Raw genomic sequence first — 24843 nt, forward strand, 5'->3', positions numbered from 1 at the left:
TTGTTTAAGCAAGAAAATAAAAATAAGAGAAAAAAAAGATAAGAGAAAAAAAAGACTAAGTGCAAGTAGATGTAGTTGGTATAAACAGACACCGCCCTCGCCTCCTTCCATTTTGACAACCAACCGATCAACATCTCCCAGCCATCTCAACCAATGCATCCGCCTGTCGTTTCATCTCAATTCAGTCTTCAATCCCCCCCAATCGATCGTTTGTTCTCCTGGCCCCGGTGTCGGGTCTGTTTGTTGCCTATCCCTTCTTTATACTCACACACATACACGACACCACTTTACTTATTAGTTATATGCAAGGCCCGCCTCACTAACCGTCATCTGCTAACCTTACCACTACTTCCTTCCCCATTGTTATTACTTCCACCACCACCGCTGCTACTAGTCCCATTACTCCATCCCCTTCTGTGCCCGCGTTTCTGTTGTTGGTGTTGTTCCGGGACGGCCCGAACAGTTGATGACGTGAGCGGAGGCCCGTCGGCGCTCAGCCTGTGGGGTGCCGTAGTTATCGCGACCCCGACATCGTACCCAAGCCCTTTGAACTCTTCACCGACATCAACATGATCTTCTTCTTCTTCTTCTTCCACCCCGTGAGTGCTCGGCCTCGTTGGAGTCTGAATCGGGTTCGGGTTCGAGTTCGAGTTCGAGTGCCGCCTCGCGTCACCAGCGGCATTCAATCCCTCTTCTTCCTCCTCGTCAAGATCCTGCGACCTAGGTCTCGACCTTCTCGATCTCTGATCAGTAATCGTACCTTCGTCCGCACTCTCCTGGGCGTCATCGTCTTCTTCCTCTTCCTCCCCATCCTCAATGATCCTCTCCTCCACAATTTCGCCTGGCCCGGTAATAATGGGACTAAAGCTATCCACCTCTTCCACCTCCTCTTCCTCTTCCATGCCCGCCATCCCTAGTCCTCCCCAGCCTGCGCCCGTCCTGCTTCCGCCCCAATGGCTATTGTGATAGCCACCACCACCGCTACTATATCCACCGCCACCATGTGCATTCTGTTCTTCTTCCTCTTCCTCCCCAGGCTCCTCCTCCTCCTGGATCGTAATCTCCCCACTCCTCCGTCCCATACCACTAGCGCTCGCACTCCTTGAATGACTCGCCGAAGCTGACCCGGACGCACCGCTGCTACTCCTTTCCTCTCTCTGCCTACTGCTAGCACCAGCGGCACTGCCGCCAAAGTTGAGCACCGGGCCCTTGAAGATATTCTTCTTTCTCTTGGCGAACATGACGCCGCCATGGCCACCGGGTCCAACCACAGGTGATCCGTTGCCCGGTGCCCTCGGAGCAAAATAGCCTCCCGAGTTGACCGAGGCAAAGGGGTTGGGCGAGCCAGGGGCGGGCGGCATGTGGTAGTACTGCGTGTTGGTGTTGAGGGCGGAGAGACCGCCTCTGCCACCGCCGCCATTGCCGAGGAAGGCGGCGTTGAGGCGGCCGTCATCGGAAGAGCCGTAGTCATTGGGCGAGTTAGCAAAGAGACTGGGGCCTCCGATGCTGCCGATGCCTAGGGGCGGGCCGGTGCGGTCGCGGACGTAGCGGATGTTGCTTGGGAAGCCGACGGTTGTTGGCGTGGCGGGGAGGACCTTGACGGAGTGGTGCGGACTGCGGCTGGCTTGTAAGGCGGATTTCGAGACCGATGTAGAAACGGAATTGTTGGAGGAGGTAGAACTGGCTTTGCTGTGGGTATGGTGGTGGGTGGGGTGCATTGAACGGATGGAGGAGACCGACGAAGAGGTGGACTTCCTGCCACGAAGGCCCGCGGTACCAGAGGCTCGCCGCATGGTGGAGCGCGGTGTTACGGGTGATGGCGATAGGGACTGTCGCTTGTGGGAGCCTGACGTGTATGTGCGTGGAACTGGTGGCAAAGAGGACGGTAGCGAACTCGAAAGGCCGACACAGCCGTTACTGTTCTTAAACGGTGCAGAGCCTGCGGAGAGGGCCGGTGACGCTTTGTTGGCGTAGCCGTTGGCTACTACACCCTTAGGTAGGCCAGCCGTACCCGATGTGATCGGAGAGCTCGCCGCTGGATACTTACTCGTCTGCGGCCGTTGAATCTCCCCATCCTTGGATTTGCCATCCTTCGCACTCTGCACGGCGGCCTTATCCGCCAGGTTGGGAGTCGATTGGCTGGCGCGCTTCTGCGAGTTCTTATGCCGCCGTGTACTCTCAAAAAGCCAATGCGTCCAGTTCTTCCAGAATATCTTGGTCTTAGACGGCCTCTTCTTCACCTGGTTCTGGTCATCAGGCAGCTGTAGACTCCCGTTCAAGTCCAGAACTTCACTCGTAGTAACCAAATGAAGAGTTGAGCCTCTCGATCGCGCACTCCTCAGAATACCCTCCTTGGGCGGAGGAATTGGCTTCCTATGCCGCGAGGAGCTGGTAGATCTACCCCTAATCGAGTCCTTATCCAGCGGCGGAGGTGGCATATCGCCTTCTATCGGACTGCGGGTATCGGTTGCGCTTCTGGGATAGTCGGATAAGCTGGGCATATCGGGGATGAGCAAAGCCGGGTAGTGCCCGCTTCTCCTACTCTCGCTTCGCCCTCGTGGTCTCTGTGGCTGCTCTCCGAACGGGGCATACTGTGACTCTTCTACAGTAGCCAAAGCATTGAGTCGACTGGAAGCCTGAGAGAAGCGTCTCGAGTTTCGGTTCTCCTCCTTTTCCCTGCGCTTTCGTTCCCGTCTCGCCGCTTTCCGTTCCTCCTTCTCGATCAGTAGCGTCCACCAGCCAGCAAGGGCGTCGCACTTCTGGGCCATGACGCTCTCCATCACCGCCTCCGTATCAACCCCAGCGCTTCGCATTCGATGTAACGTCTCTTTCTCCAACGGCGTCGAGAACGGCGGTGGATGCTCGAGTTTCAGAATCTCTTGCTGTTGTGGCGCATATTCGGCGAGAAAGGGGTGGGCGAGGATATCGGGCAGGGACGGTCGTATTAGCGGTCGTTTGGATAGTAGTGTCTTTAGAAGAGATAGCGCATCTTCCGGAAGGGTATCGGGGTAAACTGGTTCTTCGCCAAGAATCTTTCGCCGGGTAACTTGCTCGTCATCATCGTCAAAGGGAAGCTCGCCGCAGAGAAGGGCAAAGAGAATAACCCCCAAACTCCAAACATCCACCTTTTCGCCCGCATACTTTTCGCCCTTTAGCATTTCCGGAGCCGAGTAACAGATGGTACCGCAAAACGTCTGCAGATACTTGGCACTGCCCTCATATTCGCGTGTGAAACCAAAGTCGCATAGCTTGACGTTCTCGTGTTTGTCGAGGAGGATGTTTTCCAGTTTCAGATCTCGATGGACACAGGATTGTCGATGGACGTAGCACACGGCGCCCACCAGTTGCGCAAAGATCCTCTGCACCTTGTCGACCGGTAGCTTGCCATGTTGAAGGAGGTAATTGTACAACTCGTCGCCTGTGAAACACATCAATGTAATTTTAGAGAGGGCGCATACGAGATGGAAAGGCGGTCATGGTATTTGTTTTCGTACCTGGACAATATTCTAGCACCATCCATACCAAGTTCTCCGTTACGACCACCTCGTATAGTCGGGCGATGTGCGGGTGGACGAACTGGCGATGATGATGGATTTCGCGAGCGAGGTTGGTATCATCCTTGTTGGCTGACTTGAGCACGACCTATATATGCGACCGAAGAGAAAGGTTGAAGGACGAATTAGCCCGAGTGTCTCGGAAGGGACAGAAAGAGGCCGCCAGCGCAACACACCTTGGAGCCATTTGTAAGTTTGTGGGTGGCCAAGTAGACCTTGCCGAAGGATCCTTTGCCAATTAGTCGTCCGAGGGTATAGTTTCCAACCGATCGAAGGTCTTTGCTCGAGAACTCGCTGCACAACAGAAGAGATGACAGAAGGTGATTAGCAAATGGGGTCTTGTTTCGTCCGAGGAGCGCAATTGGGGAACCTACTCGAGCAACTCCTGATATGAACTCGCAAGCTGTGATGGGCAAGGCTTCTGTGTCAGCATTCCCATTCCTGCAATCTTGAACGTACGGATATTGAATGGATGGGATTATGGGAGGGGGGGTAAGCAGGCTCGATCGAAGCAGGCAGGCGGGCAAGCAACGCCAAAGCAACGCAACCCAAGTGCATATCCTCTCTCTCTCTCTCTCACAGACACACACACCTTGGCTTTCCGTCCAAGCGCCTCGGCCTTCCCTTTTGCCGTCTGCATCACTCCGCGCCGTCGGGACGGGACCCGGTCCGCATCCGCTTCTGGCCACCAGCGACTGCAATTACTACCTTGGGGGAAGTCGGGGGTATGATTATATCCAAGTTATGGAGCGAGGCGCAAGCTATCGAAGCGAGAATAGGTAGGTGATTGAGGGGGAAGGACAGTAGTATCCGTGACAAGGGGACCAAGGGAACCAAGGAGATTATTAACGGAATTGGCGGACAAAAAGAGCGTCTTTGTAATTGTAGGATGGTACTGTCGTCGAAGATGCAAACATGGAATTGGGAATGGGATATTCTGTTCGTCGCTGGGGGCGGTCGGGGTCTCGGAGAATTGCGACGTTCGGGACTCTTTTTTTTTTTTTTTTTTTTTTTCCCTTGTCGCGTAATACCACCTCAACGCCAAGTACTACCTAAGTAGGTCAAGGTATGTAGTAGTAAGTGTATGTAGTCGGGAGCGGACTCGGAGAGAGAGAGTAGACGTTCGGGATGCACAGTAACAGACGGACGGGGTCTCTTGGTCGCGTGGGAAGTGCAAGCCTCGCTCGTTTCGTTAACGGCGGTCGGTTTGCGCCGTGGCCGACAAGGGGCACGTTCGCTCGGGGTGGACTTTTGGATTGGAATTGGGATTAGAATCGAAATAATGGGCGTGTAATTGTGAAATTGCCCAGGCGTGGTATGGCTTCGTTGCTTGTCGATCCTCAGCTTTCCTTGCACTGGAACTTGTCTCACGGCCCGGGAATGGGATGCGATGGGCTACGGTTATAGCCGGATATAGCTTGTGTAATTGCTTTTTGCCTCTAAGCAACCGATGAGGAAAACTGTCAGCGACCAAGTTCCAGGGCCTGGACAATAATTTGAAACAGATTCGAGGTGGACGGGAACTTGATGGCGGATGAATAGGAGGAGCTTCAAAGGTGTCGCCAAGCAGTCCAAGTGGAATGGCACGTCGGCCAATGTAAAATTACGGGAGACGGTACACAGCAAGGTGTGTGTTAGTAGATAATCAGGAGAAGGACGCATCGTTTCGCTGGCCTTGTGGGGCAGCTTATTTACCACGGGCCGGGCAGAGCACATGCCCATGTTTTTCTGTTACATAGTGCTTACCTAGGTAAATATTTCTGTCTATCAGAGTAACTCACTACAGAATTCCTTCTTTCCACCACTTTGACTTCTCCTTGAAGATCGACGCGCTGATTTTGTCCCATCTTTGGGAACAACCGTTGATGTACATAAAATATACCTATCTACCCCCTTCGTTTCGTCGACTCCAGGTCTATCTCTAGCAAAACAGAAACTGGGGCCCGTCCCTTGTTAGTGCAGTCCACCAGCGCACGGGCTATCATCCGACCGGGCATCTCTTTCCCATCATCCGTCCACCTATCATCCTTTTCCTTCCTTAGGTACCTAGGTTCCATCCAGCCATTCGTTACAATGGAAGCCTCAGCATCCAATGCCTGCCTACACTCGATACCATCCCCCAATTCCAGCGCTCCAGCTGGCTAGGTATTTTGTTGGTTGGTTAGCACTAGGATGGATAGTTCTTCAGTGTACAATACCGTACGTAGTACATGCCGACCACTTAACGGAGGCTAACGGGGGAAGGGAATGTCAATCACCAGTTCGTCACGAACTCCCGTCATGCAACCTCACAGCTGGCTGGATGGAGCTCGACCCGGACTGCATGCAGGGGAGGTCCCGGCAACTGAATGACGGACTGTCGTCGCTTCGGGCCTTCCATGCGACCCGTCCGTCGTCCACTACTACACTAGTTCTAGGTAGATATGTTCCTCTCTTGGCGGGGACTACTGGTGAGTGTTCTTTGCATTTCCCGGCCGCGTCTTCAGTCGGAGTGTTGCTTGCTACGAGCGGTAGTAATATATGGTCATATGCTCAGTAGTGTAAGGTGTTGACGTCTATAAGTATATAACTTCATGGTCTCAACTTGTAACGAGTATGCGCTATGTAAAGGTAGTGTACACGGTACTACTCCACGGTACTGGATTGTAATCGTGCAGCATCAATCATTTTCTTTTCACATCCTGATATCTTTCAATGTCCTGACTATGTTCCCAATTCTCAACCTTCCCATAATATATGTGTACTATACAGAGAAGACAGGAATGTCCGCATCCAAATCTCCATTTGCGCTGCGGTTGCTATGCAAGAGGACTGGGGGGTGAGTGCCCCAGCATCATCACCATCTCCGTCTTTGCAGTTAACGGGACGGACCCACTGAATGGGGCCCTCGGTATGAGATGGGTAACCGTAGAGGTACATATGGAGTTATCTGTGATTCTTGGACGAGACGAGGAAAATGAAGTTGATGGGTATGGATTACCAAAATAACAACTATTCTAATCCTGCGTGGTAGTTCATGTTCTTCGGTATGCAACAACGAAGCGAGTCCGTCTGGCTTTAAAGTTTATGAATGCCATCCACAAGAGCAAAAAAGCAGTCAACAGACGGAGGTACCTTTGGGCCTGCAGTATGAGTTGCTGGGAGTCCACAAGGATGCATCATAACGTATCATTAAAATATATAACCACATTCGTCTGAGCCACTTCCATCAATACTTATTACTAGGCGTAATCCATTACCGCTCCAAATTCGTACTCTCATATCTTCCATGGTATCACTTGCAGAAAAAAAAAAAAAAAAAAAAAAACAGCCGAGAAAGTCCCCTAAACCGTCTTGGTCACTCCGCTCTCCCTTCACCATTCCCATTCGCGTGCTCCGCGTGCCCGTGCCCGCCGCCGTTCACACCCGGAACCCAGTCCCTCCACGTGCTCGGATCCTCCACCATTTCAAACACCCTCTCCTTCTTACTCTTGTACCTCGGCGTATCATCATCCATCGCATCCAGATCTCCCAGGCGACTCTCGTCATCCGAGCTGAAGCTGCTCGAGCTCGGGCTGCGGTTCAGCACCATGCGGACCTTGGCACCCTCCTTCTTCTTGATCTCCAGCTGCTCCTTCTTGGCCTTCTGGTGCTCCTCGTCGCCGCAGTCCAGCGCCCGGATGTGCAGACCCGGGAACTGCGACTGCAGGAACGCCTGCAGGTCAGGCAGGACGCACTTGTCTGGGCGGTAGGTGCCGCTGTCGTTGTCGATGATGAGCTCGTAGTCCTCCGGGTCGCGAGAGGTTTCAGATGATGCGCTTGGGTGATCGTGTGTCTCGTGGTCGAACCCGTTCTCGCAGGTGCTACTTTCCTGGTCATTGTAATGGTGGCTTGAAGAGTCCGTGTGAGGGTGACGGTGCCTGTGGCGCTTGGAAATACGTCTGATGAAGAACTCGCCCGAGCAGGCGATGTAGGTCGCCACGTCTGAGTGCATGGTGTGCTTGCTCAGTAGATCAATACCGAATTCCTTGCCCGTCTCGGTGAAGCGCAGCAAGCCGTCCAAGGTGAGCACGTAGGTGAAGATGCGACCTCCTTCCGCATAATGCGCCATCTTGAGAAACTGTACAGAAGCCTCCCTGCTGCGTTCTGCAAATATCCCGTATTGGGTACTAGAGTCGAAATTGTAGATTCGCCTGTGCTGCTTGTGAAGAACTTTGTTCAGGATGTGACCCCTGAAACCTTTTTGCGAAAACATCTTGCCGATGATGGGACGGAACTCGACATAGCGGTGGTATAGTTTGGGAGGAACTGGCCCAGCAAGTTGGATTTCGTTGGCTTGGAAACTGCTCTCTGTCTGTCAGCATATGCTTCGTCATATTCAACCCCTGGGCTTGGATCACGCACTCATATTTTTGTGGCATATTGCTGTTGTCATCGCTGTCTGACCCGGCTGTCGTGCCTGTCAGCCGCCCGATCATGGGACTGAAGTGCTTGACCCAATAGGTAGGACCCAGAGTGCACATCTGGGCATGAGGCGGATCCGAGAGGCCGAGGACGTTAACGCTAATGTGTATCTGAGGTGTTGTCCATTTCAGTCCATTCATGAGGGCCTCGATGCCCTTGTGGAAATATGCCCGTTTGCTGCCCGAACGCTTCCTAACTTCAAAGAACTTGCCATCCAGTCCAAATCCCGGCCAGTCCTCGTCTAGGTGATCCACCTTGATGGTGACATTGCCCAGTCGGTCATCATGGTCTGGCCAGTCCTCGTCATATAGGCGGCACTTTAATACGAATCCTGTAGTTGGCACATTGGCAACGATCCAGTCTTCCTCCCATACCGGCTCCAGACTATGATGTATAGTCCGTGTCCTGCGCGTGAGCGGAGGGTCTTCTGGGTGTCTCTTGGGGACATCAGCAGTCAGTGTGGCGTGGATGTATGGATCGGCGGATACTGTCTGGATATCGGCCACTGGGAGGTTGATAGCCTTGTGGAAGGTGATTTTGATGGTATACCCGGGAGGAGCGTCGGGGAGCGGAGTTGGATCGAATCCGCCTGGTGGGTTATCGTCATTGTCTTGAGGTTCGTTTTGACTTTGCTCGTGTGAAGTGTCCTCGGGAGGATCATCATACGTGGGTTGCTCAAGGTAGTGCTCTGCTGCGGCAGAGGGAAGAGCCATGTTTTCCAAAAATCCACCGAGTCCAATCAGCCTGCTCCAGTCGTCGTAGGGATTAGTGTTCTGTTTGGTTGGCCAATCCCGTGTTACTTTTTCCACCACCACGATTCAAGTCCAGGTTCGTTGTTTTCAAGTGTGCCCTTGGTTGCGCTTTTGGGCTGATTGGAGTTGGAAGTCGAGGGGAGTTGTACGACTGTTACTGGGCCCGGGATGATGGGGTATATAAGGTACTTGTATTTCCAAGAATGGCAAGAAAAAGACCAAGGTACTTACTCAAGGGAGGATCAGCAGGGCACATCTATCTGCACGGTTTTTCACGCGCGGCTGTACGTCGGGTCCCTGTCCGGGTCGCTGTCTCTGATTTGGTGGAGGGATGGAAGGCCGTTCCCCCAGCCCAGCTCTTCCCTGCCCTGTCTCCCCCCGGGCTTCCACATGCCCACCCAGCACCCCGCTGCGCCTGCGTTCGGTTCGGCATTCACACAGCCCAGCCGGGCAGTGAATGACTCAGCGAGTCAGCTTCAAGTTCTCCCATTGTGACATCCGAGGAAGGAAGCTGGTGTACAATGACCTTGGTTGATCTTCCCTTTTTTTTTGTCTACACTGCGCTTCCTTGAATTCCATCGGCACTAAGTACGGCCGGCTTAGCCCAGGCTTTGAGGTGACTTTTTCTATTTACTGCCAAGATCGATACCATCCTAGCGACTCAAGTACATAATCACCTAGGTTTGCGCAATGGAATGACCCCAACTGTTCCAGTCTAAACAACGACAAGTTTCTCCAAGAATTTGATGACGTCACATGCCCTCCTCCACACACTCCAGTCGTTTCTCGTCAGGTCAGGTCTACAACATTAACCATCTGACTTGACTACTAGCGGGCGGTATGTAGTGTACCTACTTGTTCTTAAGGGTTCCGGTCACGGCTACTCGGCATCGCGACAGCAACATTTACACTATGTAATTTCATCCGCCAAGCGCCAAGGAACCACCATCCTTCCGCAGCGCCTTCGGGTCCTCTCCCGTTCGTCGTCTTGGCTCGGCGCTGCCCGGTCTCGGCGACGAACGTTCCCACACTCAATCGCCTGTGCAGTCTTGGCAAGAGGTGTGTGTGCGTGCACACACACACACACACCGCACTTCTGTATTACACAACTTCGTCAAAATTCATTATTTCATAATAATTTCTATATTAATTTAAAGCTATTTCAATATGCAAAGTAATTATAATACTAGTAATTAATTAAATCTATTGTAATAATACTTCCTAAAATAATTTTTAATTTAAAGTCCGCCGGCGTAAAATAATCCCGTACTCGAAACGGCGTACTAATAATCTACTTCGACGAAGATTAAAATTAGGAAGATCCTAATTTAATAATTCTATAACGTGCTTTATCCTACCCTAGAAAGAAGAATTGTAAAACCAAATAGTTTATTAAAATTATTTCTAAAATTATTTTATTTAAGAAGAAGGTTACTCCTATTAAAACCGCTATTAAAAAGACCGTTATTAAAAAGACTACTATTAAAAAAGGGAAGGCTACTGTACTAAAGCTAATCCTAATCCTAGTCCTAGAACCGCTATCGTCCCCCCTCAAACCCGTAATACTTATTAAAATTTCTAATAGTGAAGAAGACTTTAATAACAATGATAAAGTTAAATAATAGTTCCCCGTCCGCCTTACCCCTAAGAAGCGGGCTCTCGATATTTTATTTTATTTATCGGGCAATAATAATAGCGAAATAGCCTCTCCGATTAAATTAATTACCTTAATACTACCGGCCTAGCCCCGTACTACCTATAAGCCGGTCGCTATAGTACCGCCGTTACTATATCCTAAATACCCCTATTTAATACGGGTCTAGTTTAATATAATTAGTTTATATATTACTACTAACCGTATTAAATTACCTACTATCGAAGAATATAATTTATTTAGAAAGGTTAAGGTTGAATAAAATAATAGCGAGCTTTATAAATAGTAGTTTAGAACGATACTATTTAATAAAATCCTATATATACAATAAAGTTATATAGAAAATATTATTAGTAATAATATAATTATAAGGATAAAGCAATTAGTCTCTTTATACAATATTATATATACTACCGCTACTTATAATAACCGCCGCGCCCGGGTTATTATATATAATAAAACTATTCCCGGGAAGGATTTTTATAACGAATACAATAATATTAAGTACGAGACTGTTATAAAGTTGTACCTCTACTATATTGGCTAGTACTACTATTTTACTATATTATTTAAATTTCAATTAACCGACCTATCCGCTAATAAAATCCCTGCTACCCTATCCTCCCGTAGTAGTATACCCTCTACTCCTACCCCCTTTCGTAGTCTAATTAATCCTTTTATTACCCTAACCTTACGAACGGTCGATATACTATTATTACAAGGGTTACAAACTCTAATTAGCATTGAGAAATCTAAACGCGTTATAATAAATACTATATTAATAGAAGTCGAAAAGAATTTAGAAGAAGACCGGCAATAAGAGGAACATACGGAGGTAAAGCTACGCGGTACCGTATATTAGGAGCTAATATAGGTATAGGCGTATAGTCTTAACTATAAATATAAGAATTACAATAAGGCTATTAAATATTAAATGTATTATATTATAAATAGGAGTATAACCTATTATAACTTCAACGTTAAAAATATGGGTAAGTAGGTACGCGCTATATTGCTAGGGAAGGCTACGGTAGCTAACCCGCTATTTAAATTAGTACGAAATATATTAAGTAATAAGGTAGTAGCCGCCTTTAGCATTAGTAATAATAATAGTAAACGTAGGGGAGGAGGTAATAATTTACTAATTAATATTAATATTATTAATAATATTAATAGTAGTAATAGTAATACTAATATAGAGACTATAAATAATCTATTATAAATTACGCTAAGGAGGGATAATTTTAAAAGTCTATACTAATTATACCCTCCTCCCTTATATTTACTATACCCGCTACTATATTAGTACTTCCCTCCCTACTTTTAATATCCCTAAGTTTAGTTACTTTATACCGCCGGCGGCTCTATCGCTAATTCGGTAATTACTAGCGATTATAATTATAATATAGCGGGCGCTCTCCCTCTACTGGGCAAAATAGTAACTATCGACTTATATACGCTATTAGAATATTTTACTACCGTATTCTATAAGTATCCGACCGACTATAAAACTCTTGCTACTAGGCATACTAACACCAACCCTCCTCCTATCTCTACAGCGACTACAATATTTATTTAACTACTAGTACTATTATTAATCGTACCGCTATTAATAGTAGGTAAAGAGGACGAGGGCGAAGAAATTAGAAATTCCCTAATAAAAGTTAGAGAATTATTTATATTACGTCCGCTTATACCCTTAATTCTTAATTTTTATTTATTACTACCACCCCCCGCCCTACTTAATCGGCCGGCTAAAGAGATTATTATTGAATTCTTTAAGGCGTTCTATAAGCGTTATTATATCGGATTGTTAATTAAAGTAGTATTAGTATATAGAGCTCTAATTGTTTTAAGGAATAAATTCCGGAATAAGGAGGCGCCGCCCGATATATTCGCGCTTAGAGAGTAGCCGGTAGAATAGTTTACGAGGCTAAGGTTCAATTACAACCTCTATACGACATTTAAGGACGGTATTAAAGACTTCCTTAAAATTAAATATATAGTATTAGTAATATAGTTAAATTATAGTAAATATACCCTCTAACTCCTATTACTATAATTTAACTAACTAATATATATTCTAGACCTATAATTTAATACTATACTCAAATACAACGTTACTAGAACTCTCGCTTCTATAGCGGGTAGTACTATTATTAATAGTCCTAGCAAGTAATAACAATATTACAAGTCAATTTATAGCGAAAGAGGGGGGTTTCTAACATTTTAACATTATTATATAAATAAATACGATTTCTGGCACTTCTGGCACTTCTAGCACTTTTAATATTTCTAGCATTTCTAGCATTTCTAATATTTTTAGCATACAATTCAATTTAATACACATAAATCTATCTCTCCCTTCTATATTCTCTACCGCCGTCTAGATATAGTACCCGTCTCTCTATATTCGATTAGCTCGTTAATATATAATTCGCTATACTCTTTATTAATATTATTAAATCGATCTATTACTAATTTTACATTCTTAAAATAGCCACAGATTTATTATACTCTATACCCCACATCCTATATTAATTGTTTAAAAAACGTAGTAAAATTGTTATTTAATATTTTATTACCGCCTTTATTATAATATATCTTCTTGAATTACCGTTTAAAGTCGCTAAAGTATATTTCGATAGGGTTGAATTCGGAAGAGTATAGCGGTAAATACTATAATAGAACCCCCTTCTAATTATATACGTATTAGAATTTAGTACGGGGGTGTTAATTAGTATTATTTATTATTAAAATACTATTACGACCGGGAAATAGATTTATTTTAAGGAGTAAGTATTTTACTATCTAGTCTTAAACCCCGATTGAATCTATTATACTTTTAAATACTAATATATTGAATAGTCTATCTACTATAATAATTAGGAGGAGGTAATATTGCGTACTATATACGAATTTGTTTAATACTATTATAATAGCGTTGCGGGGTACTTAGCTAATACGATGAGCGCCGTCCCTTCGGTTTATATTAGATTTATTATAGAATACGAATATCTTTATAATAAATAAAGAGATCTTTAATATTTATTCGGCTATTAATATAGGGAATTATTATAATACCTTTATATAGAATTACTTCTTCTTCTATTTATTTTATTGAAAGTGCTACTGTACGGTCTCAATCGAAATATACACATTATACTCGTTAGCCAGAAAGGTACAAATCTTATTGAAGTATAAATCGGGTTTTAAAACGAAGAGGTTTATAATTTCCTTTACAATATTAATTATAATTAATAAAATATAGGGAGCAATATAGTATACGCTGTACCTTAAGTGCCTATATAGGAAGCTTTCTAGTATTCTAGGAAGCTCGCAATAGTAAAAATACTTTGCTAGTATCCGATAGAGTACGTTTATATTTCTACATACTCCTTATACTCATACTAATAATTTTAATAATATTATTAGGATACTCGTTATTTACTAATATTATTGTTATTAATGCCTTTTAATAAGTATTAGGGTAGCGTACTATATTAATAACGGTTTAAAAGATAATATAAATATTAAAATAGATAATTACACGACGTAGAATATTAAAATATCGATTTTTTACACTAGTTTTGGCTAGATTTCGATATTAAACAATTGAGTTGAGTCGTGTAAAGCGATGTCAAATGGCCAGATTTGTCAAATGCGGTGTGTGTGTGTGCACGCACACACACCTCTTGCCAAGACTGCACAGGCGATTGAGTGTGGGAACGGTGATCCGCGCTGTTCCTGCTGACACCCCGTTTGATCAAATCAGCCTTCTCTTTTCTTTTCGAGACAGTCTTTCACATGTTTCGTCCACTCAGCATTTGCGATCGTCCACGGCGCATCGGCCAGTCCGTTGCATCCTTGTTCCCGAAAAAAAGTTGTTGAAGCATGCGGACGACGCTCCGGTCACGCCTTACCTACTTATGTACCTACCTATTCAGTAGGTAGTCTAATGGTACCTGGCGCAGGCTCGCTAGCCTGTCTTGCACTTGCACTGCCTCTTGTCAGCCACACTTCCATGTCATGTCAAAGCGGCATTGCGGCAGATGAATTCGATACTTATCGACCCCTCGGCTCTCAACTTCCGGATCTACATCAAATGTTATTCCTGTCCGCCGAGTATATGCCTATCAATGATGCGAGTCTTTTACGTCGCTATCCGATAGGAACACAAGAGAACACCATAAGGTGAACATGTTCACAATTTGGGTATATTATCGTCATAAATCGTGAGCCTCACCCGGCCGATGCAGGCAGTGATCCCCCACTCCGCTGATATGCTATGCTACTAGAGGTAAATACTATGCTATGGCAGACCTTCCTCCTCCTTCCCCTCCTGGCTGCCGCTACTATCATCCTCAGAGGCATGGGCATCCTCCCCATTGCCTGTGGCTCCTGCTGGTGATGGTACCTCTACCTTCATGTACTTCTGCGTTTCCTCCTCAAACCGGAACTTGAAATTCGTCTCATCCTTGTCGTTGTCGTTGTTCTTCTCCTTGTATGCTCGGAAATCCTCCGCCATGAACTTCTCCGGCTCCGGCATCAAGGCCGGCAAGCAAAATGGCGTTTGCCCTACTTCTTCCGTCCAAGACGCCCCCGCTCCGGCCGCCCACGCCGGTAAGAGTGGTGATAATAGTGAAACCGGTGGTAGCTGTTCGGCATCTCTGTTTCTCTTTTGTTCCTCCTGCTGTTGCTTCTGTTCTTGCTCTTGCTGTTCTCGTTCCCGCTCCCGCTCCCGCTCCCGCTCCTCCTTATCCCTCCTCACCTCCTTCTCTTTCTCACTAACACCACCAACATACCCCTTCTTCTTCTCGTCCATCTCCTCATCAATTACTGCTTTCTTTGAATCGATCTTCTCATTCGAGATAATAACCTCCTTCACGTCCGCCTCAGCAAACAAATCATCCATCTTCTCCTTGATCTCCCCGTCAACCCCGTCCATCTCGCACCGGACCTGCCCGTCGATCTCGTAGTGCCCTGTATCGTCACCCATCTCGTGTCGATGCCACCCCCCATCCAGTTCGTAAACGGTATTTGGGTCGGTAATGGTCGACTCTGTCCTCGCTTCCTTTCGCTGTCGTTGCTCTTGTTCCTGCTGTCGCTTTCTGATTTGTCGTCGTCGCCGGGCAACGAGGAAACTGGCTCCGCCGGCGAGGAAAATGAAGGCCCCGACGATTCCTACGGCAATGCCGATTACTGCTCCATTGGAGATCACTTTGTCTTTTTGGGCCGATGCTGCTGGGTCGGAAGAGGAAGAAGGAGAAGAAGAAGAAGAAGAAGAAGAAGAAGAAGAAGAAGAAGAAGTGGCGGGGGTGCCTGTGGTAGTGGTTGAACCCAAGGGTACATAAGCCGGATTGGTTGCTATATTTTCCCTCGAGAGTTAGCTTCTGCGAATTTCCCACTTGCTTTCCCATTCATCACACGAGCCAAGTATAGTGACTTACAAGGAGCAGTATCCTTATTACAATCAATCAACATTGCACACACATTTCCATCCCCATTCAAATCATACGAAAACCCCGTCTTCGCTCTCTGCCAACACGTAAAATCGCCATAGCCATTATTTCCTTTGCCCACGTAATCGTTCTCAGCGACATGGTACCCAATCACCGCCTTGAAAGTGACGCCCGTGTCCGCCCATGTCGCCGACGTCGTGTCGTTGTACCATGCTGCCGTCGTGTTGAATTTCGTCTCCACGCTCGCCACGCCGCCTGTCGGTAAGCCGTGGACTTCGGCGCTGTAGTAGGCCATTTGTGATGAGCGAATCCCTTGGGCGGAGAGGCAGTCACAGAGGATGACGTGTTCCGTGGTGCTTCGCTTTTGGGGTCGGCCTGCCAGGCTGTTACTGTTGCTCGTAAAAGGGAGGGTCGGACTTTGAGTGTGCCCGGCCGGGATGACGCCATTGTCGCCGTTGCCGTCGCGGCGGACCACATTGATGCTGATGCTAGCCGAGGCTACACATGTTGAGTAGAAGAACGTTGCCAGGAGAAAGGACCAGGTAACTCGGGAGATGACGGCGGTAACAGAGACGGAGACGGAGGCGGAGAAGGGCGCAGCAGCGGTCCGAATTAGAATCATGTTTCCGTTTATTCCTTTTCAACTTTCCCAACCAAGCAAACCATTGACTTGCGTACGCACACTTCTAGAGAGCGGAGAGCAAAGCGCAGTCGTAGTCGTGATCAAGCCGTAGTTCAAGCCGCAATCGCACCGCCTTGAGCCGAAGTTATGTAATGAGCCGCTCCGTGTCGTGAAACCGAACCGAACTTAGCCTAAACTTAGGAACGACGAACGGACTGACGGACGAACAGAGTTGAAATAGGGAACCTCACTGCCCTGCAGCCCTGAACGGTCATGAGTAGCTACATGAAAGTCGGTGAAGCGATAATGGTGAAATGACAGAAGATCCCCAGCATTATCGAATTGAAAGGACGCTTGATTTTTCCGACTGACCGCAATGGGAGGATGAAGTGGAGAACTTCAATCTCAGTATGTCTCAAGTTTCTTTCCCAAAGGCCGTCACGGAGGGCATATTTTAGTTATAGCGCTGTTCTCACATCCAGGAAGGGGAATCGTTGACTTTCCCCAGTGTTGTTGTCGTCGTTGTAGTCTGTTGTCGTTTTCTTAATCACTAGCCGTTTGCCAAAGGTTGAATATTTGAAGGGGACCCTGAAGCGGGCGGGAAGCAGATCATCGCTTTTCGCTTTTGGTGTTTTGGATGAATGAAGGCGTCACGGCCCCATGTTGAAGGAGGCTTTGAACAAGTTGAAACAAGGTCTGGCTGGCTTGAATACCAGATGGAAATTGCCATCGGCATCCGAGGCGAAAGAAAGGAGATGGTTTAGGATGGATGAACGTGGAAGTAGGAAGTGGAAAGACATATTAGATAGATCTGTCTTGGGTTGAGGGCTAGAAGTTGTGAAGTGGGTATGCGTCACTAACAGAACACGCCATATTTCTCTCACAAAGCTGTTAGTTTTTGGCTGGCTAGACCATTGCCCCAGAAATATCACCGTGCAATGCAACAGTGTGCTGACGGGCGTCACAGCCATCTTAACAAATTCCCCAATCATCGGTTCTACGATTCTGGCTTGGCATTCATTGTCCGTTGACTTGCTCCGTAACCTCAACCCTCTGGAGGCTGCGGCTTTGGTTGGTGAGATTGGGTGACTGGCATAAGGGGGGTTCGGGAAGTCCTGATGCCTTCCACTTCGGGACGAGCTGATGTATTAAACCGACGTAGGCTGGACATGAGGTGCGTCAGGACGGTGTGGCCGGTTGAGACGGTAGCTTTGAGCCAAAATATACCACCGGGTGTTACTTGGAGCTTTTGTGTCGGGCGTGAAGAGGCGGGGTGCCCAGGTCACCATGGCACAACCATCTTGGTGGTCATTGAAGAGACACTTCTCGGGGAGATATCCCAATCTCCATCCAGCTATTTCCCTTTTGCCAGTCCTCTTCACTTGTCGCCAGTCGATATCTCGAACGCCCAGGCGGCACCACGAGGAGATTCAGGTAGGTGGCAGCATGCACTAAGGATTAACCCAACCCCTGTGAAATCTCAGTCAGGTTCGATGTCCGCTATTGTTTTATCTGATTGAAACGCTTGGGCATTGCGGCAAAGTTAAGACTGCTGGCCCACCTGAATGCCGCTTCACACCCTTTCCATATGCCACCATGCATGTAGTGCCGCCACATGTTGGTTGCTTACTCAGAACCATGGAATTCGAAATAATTCTGGCCACTGCCCTTCGATAACGAAAATCAGCTCCATGAGGTAAAGTTCGATCGATGCCCCGAGGCGGCGTAGTGCGTGAAATGACCTGAAGCATATCCAAATTGTCGGGATATCCGAAAGCTTGATTGTCAAGGCACACGTAGCACTTAGGCCCCCGAACGCGGCCGTAGATGTTCGCATCCAGATATCTTATCGACAGCTTATATATGCAACTATAAGCTCCAATTTTCATCTTTTTATGTTGAAGGGAGGGATGCGGCTCGGTTATTAATCTCATAGCGTGACACTGGAGGTCAGCCTGACCCTTGGCGGTTGCTTTCCGAGTTACCATCCCATCTAGGACTCCTGCCAAAGTCTCTGCGCCTCCATATCCTTTCATGGCCGGTTTGCCGATGGTGAGTGTCGCGTTCTGGCCATCTTGGGGTCTGACTCCTCTCGGATCCAGATGCATGCCGCCTAATGTCATCTTCCCCTTCATCATCCACATCTAAAGAATTTTGCGCCTTCCGTTTTCTGCTGGCTTCACCTGTGCTTGAAGCTTGAGGGTATTTAACTTCCTTATCCCACGCCACAAGCGAGTGTGCCGGACTTCTCAGCCAGCTCCTCAGTTCATGCAAAAACAAGCGTGCGTGATCTCGTCCTAGGAAATCAGCCAGCATATCTTCTGCCTGGCCGGCGCTGCCCTGTATGTCGACCGTTTTGAGAATGGCTATGATATACTCGAGGAGGAATTCGGCGTTGTTTCGGCGGCGGGTCAGTTCGCGTTCGGAGGCATTACTCGTACTGCCACTGGGGCCAGCAGTTGGTTCGGGGTCGGAGAGAAAGGCGAACACTTGTAGCTCGCGTCGTATCCAGAGACGGGCACGTGTTATTAGGTGTGGTGTAGTGGCAAACTGGTCAGGCGTTGGGGTTGGTTTGTATCCGGAGATGCGGTTTGAGCCAACGTCTAGTTGTGGTGTAAGCATTAGTCTTTGGCCATGACTCACTGTTTGCTTCAACGACGTACGTAAAGAATATAACTGGTGCCGATATATGTGTCTGCGGCGTTCTATAGCTTCCCCTGGGGTGGGTGTACTGTGAGTATTAGCGTCGCAATCTCGTCGTCGGCGCTGGTCGTTACGGCGTTGTCGAAGGAGGTTTGATAGTGCCGGGTTCCCCGACTGGTCCCCGTTCCCATTGTCCCCATTTGTATTGCGCGGCCTCGGGGCATTAGGTACTCGATAGAAGCTCTCGTTAGAGGTCGAGTCAACGTATCGGACCTTGTAGATGGCGGCCTTGCATAGTGGGCAGTTTGGATGTTCTTGAAGCCTATGTATGTATGTCCCCTTGTTAGCTCAGCGAAGCCTATGGGAATTCGTAAATGGACGACATACCAGCTCACAAGACATACAAAGTCAAAGTGGGAATGAGCACATGGCATAGCAGTGCAAGGTTCTGAAATGGAATCAAGACAGATGACACAGCAGTCGTCTGCCTCGGCTACCTCATCATCATCATCATTCACACCCTCGCCATCTTTCTCGTTGGCGGCACTCGCCCGTCGCGTCGCTGTGATCTCCTGGAGGGTTGTTTGCAGAACTTGGGCCTGGATGTCGAGAGCCTCGTCAGTTGCTTCCATAGGGCTGAGGGAATGACTGGTAGTACCGGGCATGGACTGTGTTGTCGCGCCCACGTTGAAGTTGTTGAAGGACAAAATGAGGATGGTTGTTTGGGTGCAGTAAGCAACTGAAGTGCTGATGTAATAGTGTACAGCCCCAGTGCAGCTGCTTCCACTTGCACATGCTCGACATTTTAGTGGATCTTAGGCACGCGAGCCCCTGCCGCCAGTGGGTTCTGATGAACAAATGCCCCACTGTTTGTGCTGCTTGGGTGGAGTGTAACGTACGGTAACGTAAGGCGGAAACAGCAACCAAGGCGTGCAAGGGAACCATCGCGTCCTTCCATTTATTACTGGGCGCGCCTTGTCTGAATCTTTAATTGATATTCCGGTTTTGGCTGTTCTCGACTTTTCGACTTTCCACCAAGCGCCTCGAAATGCTCTTTTTCTTCAAGTCACAAGTAGAACCATAATGGATGAACAGCGAAAAGCCGAATATGAAAGCCAGAGTCTCCAGTTGCGTGCAGAACTGAAGCAATTCGAGGCAGAATGGGCCCAAAAGAACGACGGCAAGAAGCCGTCCCGTGAAGCCATCAAACAGAATCCGGATATTGGTATGCCATCCAGACTGGTCTTCTTTGACGATTCTAACATGTGATCCCTTACAGCCCAGAAATACAAGCAGTACAACAAACTTCGCGACATACTCTCCGGAAAGATCCCTCCTCCCACCAGGAGCGACAACCAAGACCCAAGCCAACGCAAGCGCAAGCAACCAGACACATCCCTCCCATCCGCCTCGACTCCCTCCAAACGCAACAGGTCTGCCGCTACCCCCAAGTCACAACACTATTCTGCCGTACATGAAGCGATCACTCCAGATGTAGCGAGGAAACTCTTCAGTCCCGCCGTTCCCTCTTCGATTGGGCCTACCCCCCAAAAAGATGGCCGTGTTCTCGGTCTTTTCGATCTTATATCCCATACCCCATCCAAATCGACAGACGAGACCAAACCACGAGTATCCGGATTTACAGCTACGCCAAGTAAACGCCGCCATGCCCTCGACCTCGAGAACGACAAGGATGATGATGATCATGACGAGAAGGACGGCAAGGAATTCATAACCCCCAGCATCCCGCGACATCGTAACCTCGACAGAACCCCATCCTCCGGGCGCAATCGCAACCTTCTCGATAGCTTCCTCGGAGTCCGTGCTACCAAGACATCCACACCACTGAACAAGAACACTGGGAACTCACCCTCGAAAAACAACCTCACCAAGACACCATCCGGCGAGCGGTCGGTGTCCAAGCTGCAGTTCGCCACACCCGCTTTCTTGCGTCGTACATCTGCGCCGCTACCACCCGTGGACGAAAATGGCGAGTGGTTGGACATTGAGCCCTTGAAGCTCCCACGAAAACCGTTCAGCATAGCAAAAGGGAAAGGGCTTAGCAGCGTGGTGGCCAGCCTACGGAAGATGGAGGAAGAAAAGCTGGATGAGGAGCTGGATATGTTGAGGGAAATGGAGGCGACGGAACAGGGCGGAATGGGTCCTCCACCACCAAAGATGACGGTTGCATCGACAAGTGAAGATACGGAGAAGAAGAAGCAAGTAACAGACCCTGCGGGGGCAGAGGTTGTACCAGAAGAGGAGAACAATTTCGAGGAGGACGAGGCAGCTCTAATTGAAGTTGAAGCGAGCTTCCTCGAATCACCATCATCAAAGAGGAAGAAAGAGAGGCGACCGGTTCTACTGAGCGGCTTCGATGATGAAAATTTCTACGACAGTCAAGATGAGGAGGACCTGAGCAAGGAGGGATTGGATCGCAATGGGCAGCCACTACGAGTGTTCAAGAAGAAGGGACAAAAGAGGACGACCAGGAAGGTCAACATGCGACCGACAAGGACAAAACGACCCAGTGCACCAATTGCCGAGGAAGAGGATGACGGTGAGGAAGAACACAACGACGTGATACCGGAAACTCAGTTCGACGCGACCAAGAACCTGGATGGCGATGATCACCACACTCTGGATTCGTTGTCGTCCGGCGGATCAGGATCGGAATTTGATGATGGGTCAGAAGGCGAAGATGAAGAAGCGGGGGCGAGCACTACAAAGGCTGCAAAGGCTGCCGCAAAGAAAAAGGCGCCGCCGGCAAAGGAAAAGACAAAGAAGGATGCGACTATGGAGACCAAGAAGAAAAAGGGAACGAAAGAAGGTGGTGATGAAGAACCAGCTAAGAAGCCGCGCATGGTCAAGGCTACAGCAAATGCGAACTTCAAGAGGTTGAAGCTGAAGAATAACGGGGCAAAGGGAGGGCCAGCTCATAACAGCCGGTTCAGGAGGAGGAGGTAGTAGAGGGATGTTACCCATATGGAACGGTAAAGAGGATGATGAAGAGATGAGCTATGATACTGCGTCCTACCTTCTTGGTGTCACTGAGCGTGAAGTGCATAGAACTAGACTATCCTTAATGGTAGAACATAACAACCTCAACATCCATTTCCGTGCCGTGAATACCCTGAGGTCTCAGTTGTTCATACTCAGGCTCCCTGTCCTTCATGGTGCATACAGTCCCATAGTAAGCTCCCACTCATCAATCAGCTACGGACATGTGTAAATATATGCAGACATTTTTCTTCATATATACTTATGTACATGTACGTAACTTGATCAGATCAGTCACATCCTCAAAAACAAAAAACAAAAAATCATGTACATCAGAAATAGTCCACCAACCAACCCCTCACTTCCCATCCATCCCCTCTCACCTCAACCGACCTCATCCTCACTCACCATCATGCCCAAGATTTCCCCTTACGAGCACTGCGAATAATAATCATTCTGCTTCTTGCAAGTATACGGGCTCGCACAAGTAGTGCACCCCGAGAATCCCATCCCACCGCACTGCGCCCACTGCGCAGCCGTGCAACCACCACCACCACCACCAGTAGGCTGAGGAGCAACGACGCTCGTCTTCAACGTTGTACTCGTGCTGGTGATCACCGCCTTGCTGGTGGTGGTGCTGCTAGCTGGCTTAGCAGTAGTAGAACCACCACCACCGCCACCACCGTTTGCAGAGCAAGTAAACTTGGCCGGGCCAGGAATGGTATAAGTGCTGCTTGGGCTCATGGAGTAGATGTTGACCAACAGACCGGGGTCAGTCGCCTTGTAGATGCCGGGGATCGAGTAGGTGGTGGAGGGGAGAGCGGTGCCGGTGCCGCCGACGATGTTGATTTGGGCGCATTCCATGTAGAGTTGGGCGCCGGCGGTGGAAGAGGCGGCGTGCAGGGCGATCATCTCGGCGCGGAGGAGGTATTGGCCTGAGGGGATGCAGGCGGGGATGTCGCTGGTGTATGTGATACCTGTGTTAGTTACCTCTATTCGATTTGGGTGGTGAAAGGGAGGACTAAGGAGAACGTACATGTACTGGAAACCACCGTTGGTGATGACGGTGCTGGTACCCCATTGGCCGTTGTTGTAGCCGTCTTCTTGAATCTTGAACCTGTTTTTCTTGAGTGTCAGAATCTGGTTGACATAGTACCCAAGTACTGAGTGAGTAGGGGGACCACTCACCATCCACCGCCGATACCAGTGTCAGTCAAGGCGTCGTCAACCTTCTTGAGGTAGGCAAGGGTAGGACCCTTGTGGCTGGCGTCCATGACATCGTCGGCGCCGGAAGTGAGAGTGTGTCTCCAGATGGCCTTGACGGTGCTGCCGGCGTTGACGGTGATGATCTTGTCAGAGGGAGTGGTGGGGTTGGGGCCGCCGTTGCAGGCAAGGTCGTTGGAGGTCACGTCGGTGATGGGACCATCGTAGGACGGGGTCCGGATTCCGTAGGAGACCGGGTAGGTGGTGCCGCCGGCTTCGAGCTGGACGAAGATGGTGTGGGCTGAGGCCGCGGAGGCGGCGACGAGGAGGGAGAGGACCTTCATCTTGTCTGGTTGGACGACACCGAAGTACTGGAGTACATAAACTCGAAGGGACCTACAGACTCGCAGATAGTAATATGTGAGGAGTAGGAAGCGAGTCGTCGATATATATGTACTACTTCATGGCGGGTCGCCACTCTCACCAAGGCTGAGAAAGCATGAGGTTGAACATGTGGAAAGCTTATTAAAGGGTGGTCCTGATCGTTTCGGGACGTATAAGAAGCCACAATGTCACTGTCTAGGTCGCATTATCTCCTTTCGGGTCGTCTCTTCTAGAGCCAAAACCGGGACGCTGGAAGCAAGACCGCCATGCGGCGCATAGCGAGGGCGGAAGAAGGCCGTCCGGGGTAGCAACACATCCGGATCGGGACAGCCACTCGACGTTTCAGCGTTGGATTCGCCGCGATATCGGATGTCAAGGTGCCGCGACGGATGGAGACGTAAGTCCATCCATACAGGATATTCAAGGCATGACGGGTTACATGGCATCTCGCTCCGGTGGCTCATGTTTGCGTCAGCATCCTAGGACATGATGGCGCAGGAGTTGCGGTTCATTTGAGCCGAAGCTTCTCTGCATCGTGTACACGGCTATCGATCTACGTAGGAGGCTGGAATAAAAGAACTGTGTTTTAATGTTGTTACCCCATGTACAGTAAAGTTTCCTGGACAACAAGGGAGTGACCATGGAACGGTTCATGAACTGACGACGCATCTGATCGACGGACTTGTTGATGCGATATGGTGATCCCGTCATTGTCGGCCATTGTGGGTCCTTACAATGTCTTGAATGATATTCTCGGAGTTGAAGACGGTGAGAATAAACAGTAAGCGTGTCGGCAATGGTCACGAAGGACCGTCGTGGTTCCCGGATCATGATCCGATGTTGTTTTGTTGTTGATTTGCACCACCGTAGAGGAACAAATAAAAGGGGTGCTGCCAGCTGCCGGCCAGACATGCTCCATCTGGCCCACCTGACATTTCCAGAATTCCACTGGATCCGCTGCCCGATGCGGGCTGCAGTAGCGCTTGCCGGGGAAAGATGGGCCGAGCAAGCGAGGGTTAGGGTCTGACCAACGTCCTCTGTTTATGGTTGTCTTGCCAAAACACCAAGTTGCCATCGTCACCAAACATCACCACTTTGCGCAGAAGGGCGGCCCGACTCATGTTTA

General features: G+C 48.8%; 6 protein-coding genes across 6 annotated transcripts; 1 reads left to right on the plus strand and 5 right to left on the minus strand.

Moving 5' to 3' along the window:
• Nucleotides 1-242: 242 nt before the first annotated feature.
• On the minus strand, nt 243-4318 carry B0T23DRAFT_230847 (uncharacterized protein). Its single transcript, XM_062833882.1, has 5 exons — nt 4147-4318; nt 3929-3957; nt 3731-3848; nt 3495-3642; nt 243-3418 (listed from the first exon to the last, which is right to left on the minus strand). The coding sequence occupies exons 1-5, from the start codon at nt 4192-4194 to the stop codon at nt 327-329; spliced, it is 3435 nt and encodes a 1144-aa protein (XP_062689214.1). The 5' UTR covers nt 4195-4318; the 3' UTR covers nt 243-326.
• A 2525-nt stretch (nt 4319-6843) lies between these two features.
• Nucleotides 6844-8963, minus strand: B0T23DRAFT_388125 (uncharacterized protein). Its single transcript, XM_062837731.1, has 2 exons — nt 7938-8963; nt 6844-7876 (listed from the first exon to the last, which is right to left on the minus strand). Exons 1-2 carry the CDS (start codon nt 8708-8710, stop codon nt 6892-6894), a joined length of 1758 nt encoding a protein of 585 aa, XP_062689215.1. The 5' UTR covers nt 8711-8963; the 3' UTR covers nt 6844-6891.
• Nucleotides 8964-14529: 5566 nt separating this feature from the next.
• On the minus strand, nt 14530-16812 carry B0T23DRAFT_230899 (uncharacterized protein). Its single transcript, XM_062833884.1, has 2 exons — nt 15854-16812; nt 14530-15770 (listed from the first exon to the last, which is right to left on the minus strand). The coding sequence occupies exons 1-2, from the start codon at nt 16485-16487 to the stop codon at nt 14716-14718; spliced, it is 1689 nt and encodes a 562-aa protein (XP_062689216.1). The 5' UTR covers nt 16488-16812; the 3' UTR covers nt 14530-14715.
• A 1625-nt stretch (nt 16813-18437) lies between these two features.
• On the minus strand, nt 18438-19762 carry B0T23DRAFT_325240 (uncharacterized protein; the record flags this gene model as incomplete). Its single annotated transcript, XM_062835491.1, has 3 exons — nt 18438-19090; nt 19151-19452; nt 19518-19762. 3 exons carry the CDS (start codon nt 19760-19762, stop codon nt 18438-18440), a joined length of 1200 nt encoding a protein of 399 aa, XP_062689217.1.
• A 334-nt stretch (nt 19763-20096) lies between these two features.
• Nucleotides 20097-22231, plus strand: B0T23DRAFT_388129 (DNA replication/checkpoint protein). The gene is made up of 2 exons (XM_062837732.1): nt 20097-20355; nt 20410-22231. Exons 1-2 carry the CDS (start codon nt 20214-20216, stop codon nt 22095-22097), a joined length of 1830 nt encoding a protein of 609 aa, XP_062689218.1. The 5' UTR covers nt 20097-20213; the 3' UTR covers nt 22098-22231.
• Nucleotides 22226-23677, minus strand: B0T23DRAFT_447770 (glycosyl hydrolase family 61-domain-containing protein; the record flags this gene model as incomplete). Its single annotated transcript, XM_062841013.1, has 3 exons — nt 22226-23091; nt 23167-23247; nt 23319-23677. The coding sequence occupies 3 exons, from the start codon at nt 23675-23677 to the stop codon at nt 22560-22562; spliced, it is 972 nt and encodes a 323-aa protein (XP_062689219.1). The 3' UTR covers nt 22226-22559.
• Nucleotides 23678-24843: the final 1166 nt, after the last annotated feature.

This window comes from Neurospora hispaniola (genome assembly GCF_033458365.1).
Source record: "Neurospora hispaniola strain FGSC 10403 chromosome Unknown B0T23scaffold_8, whole genome shotgun sequence".
Classification (NCBI taxonomy): Eukaryota; Fungi; Ascomycota; class Sordariomycetes; order Sordariales; family Sordariaceae; genus Neurospora; species Neurospora hispaniola.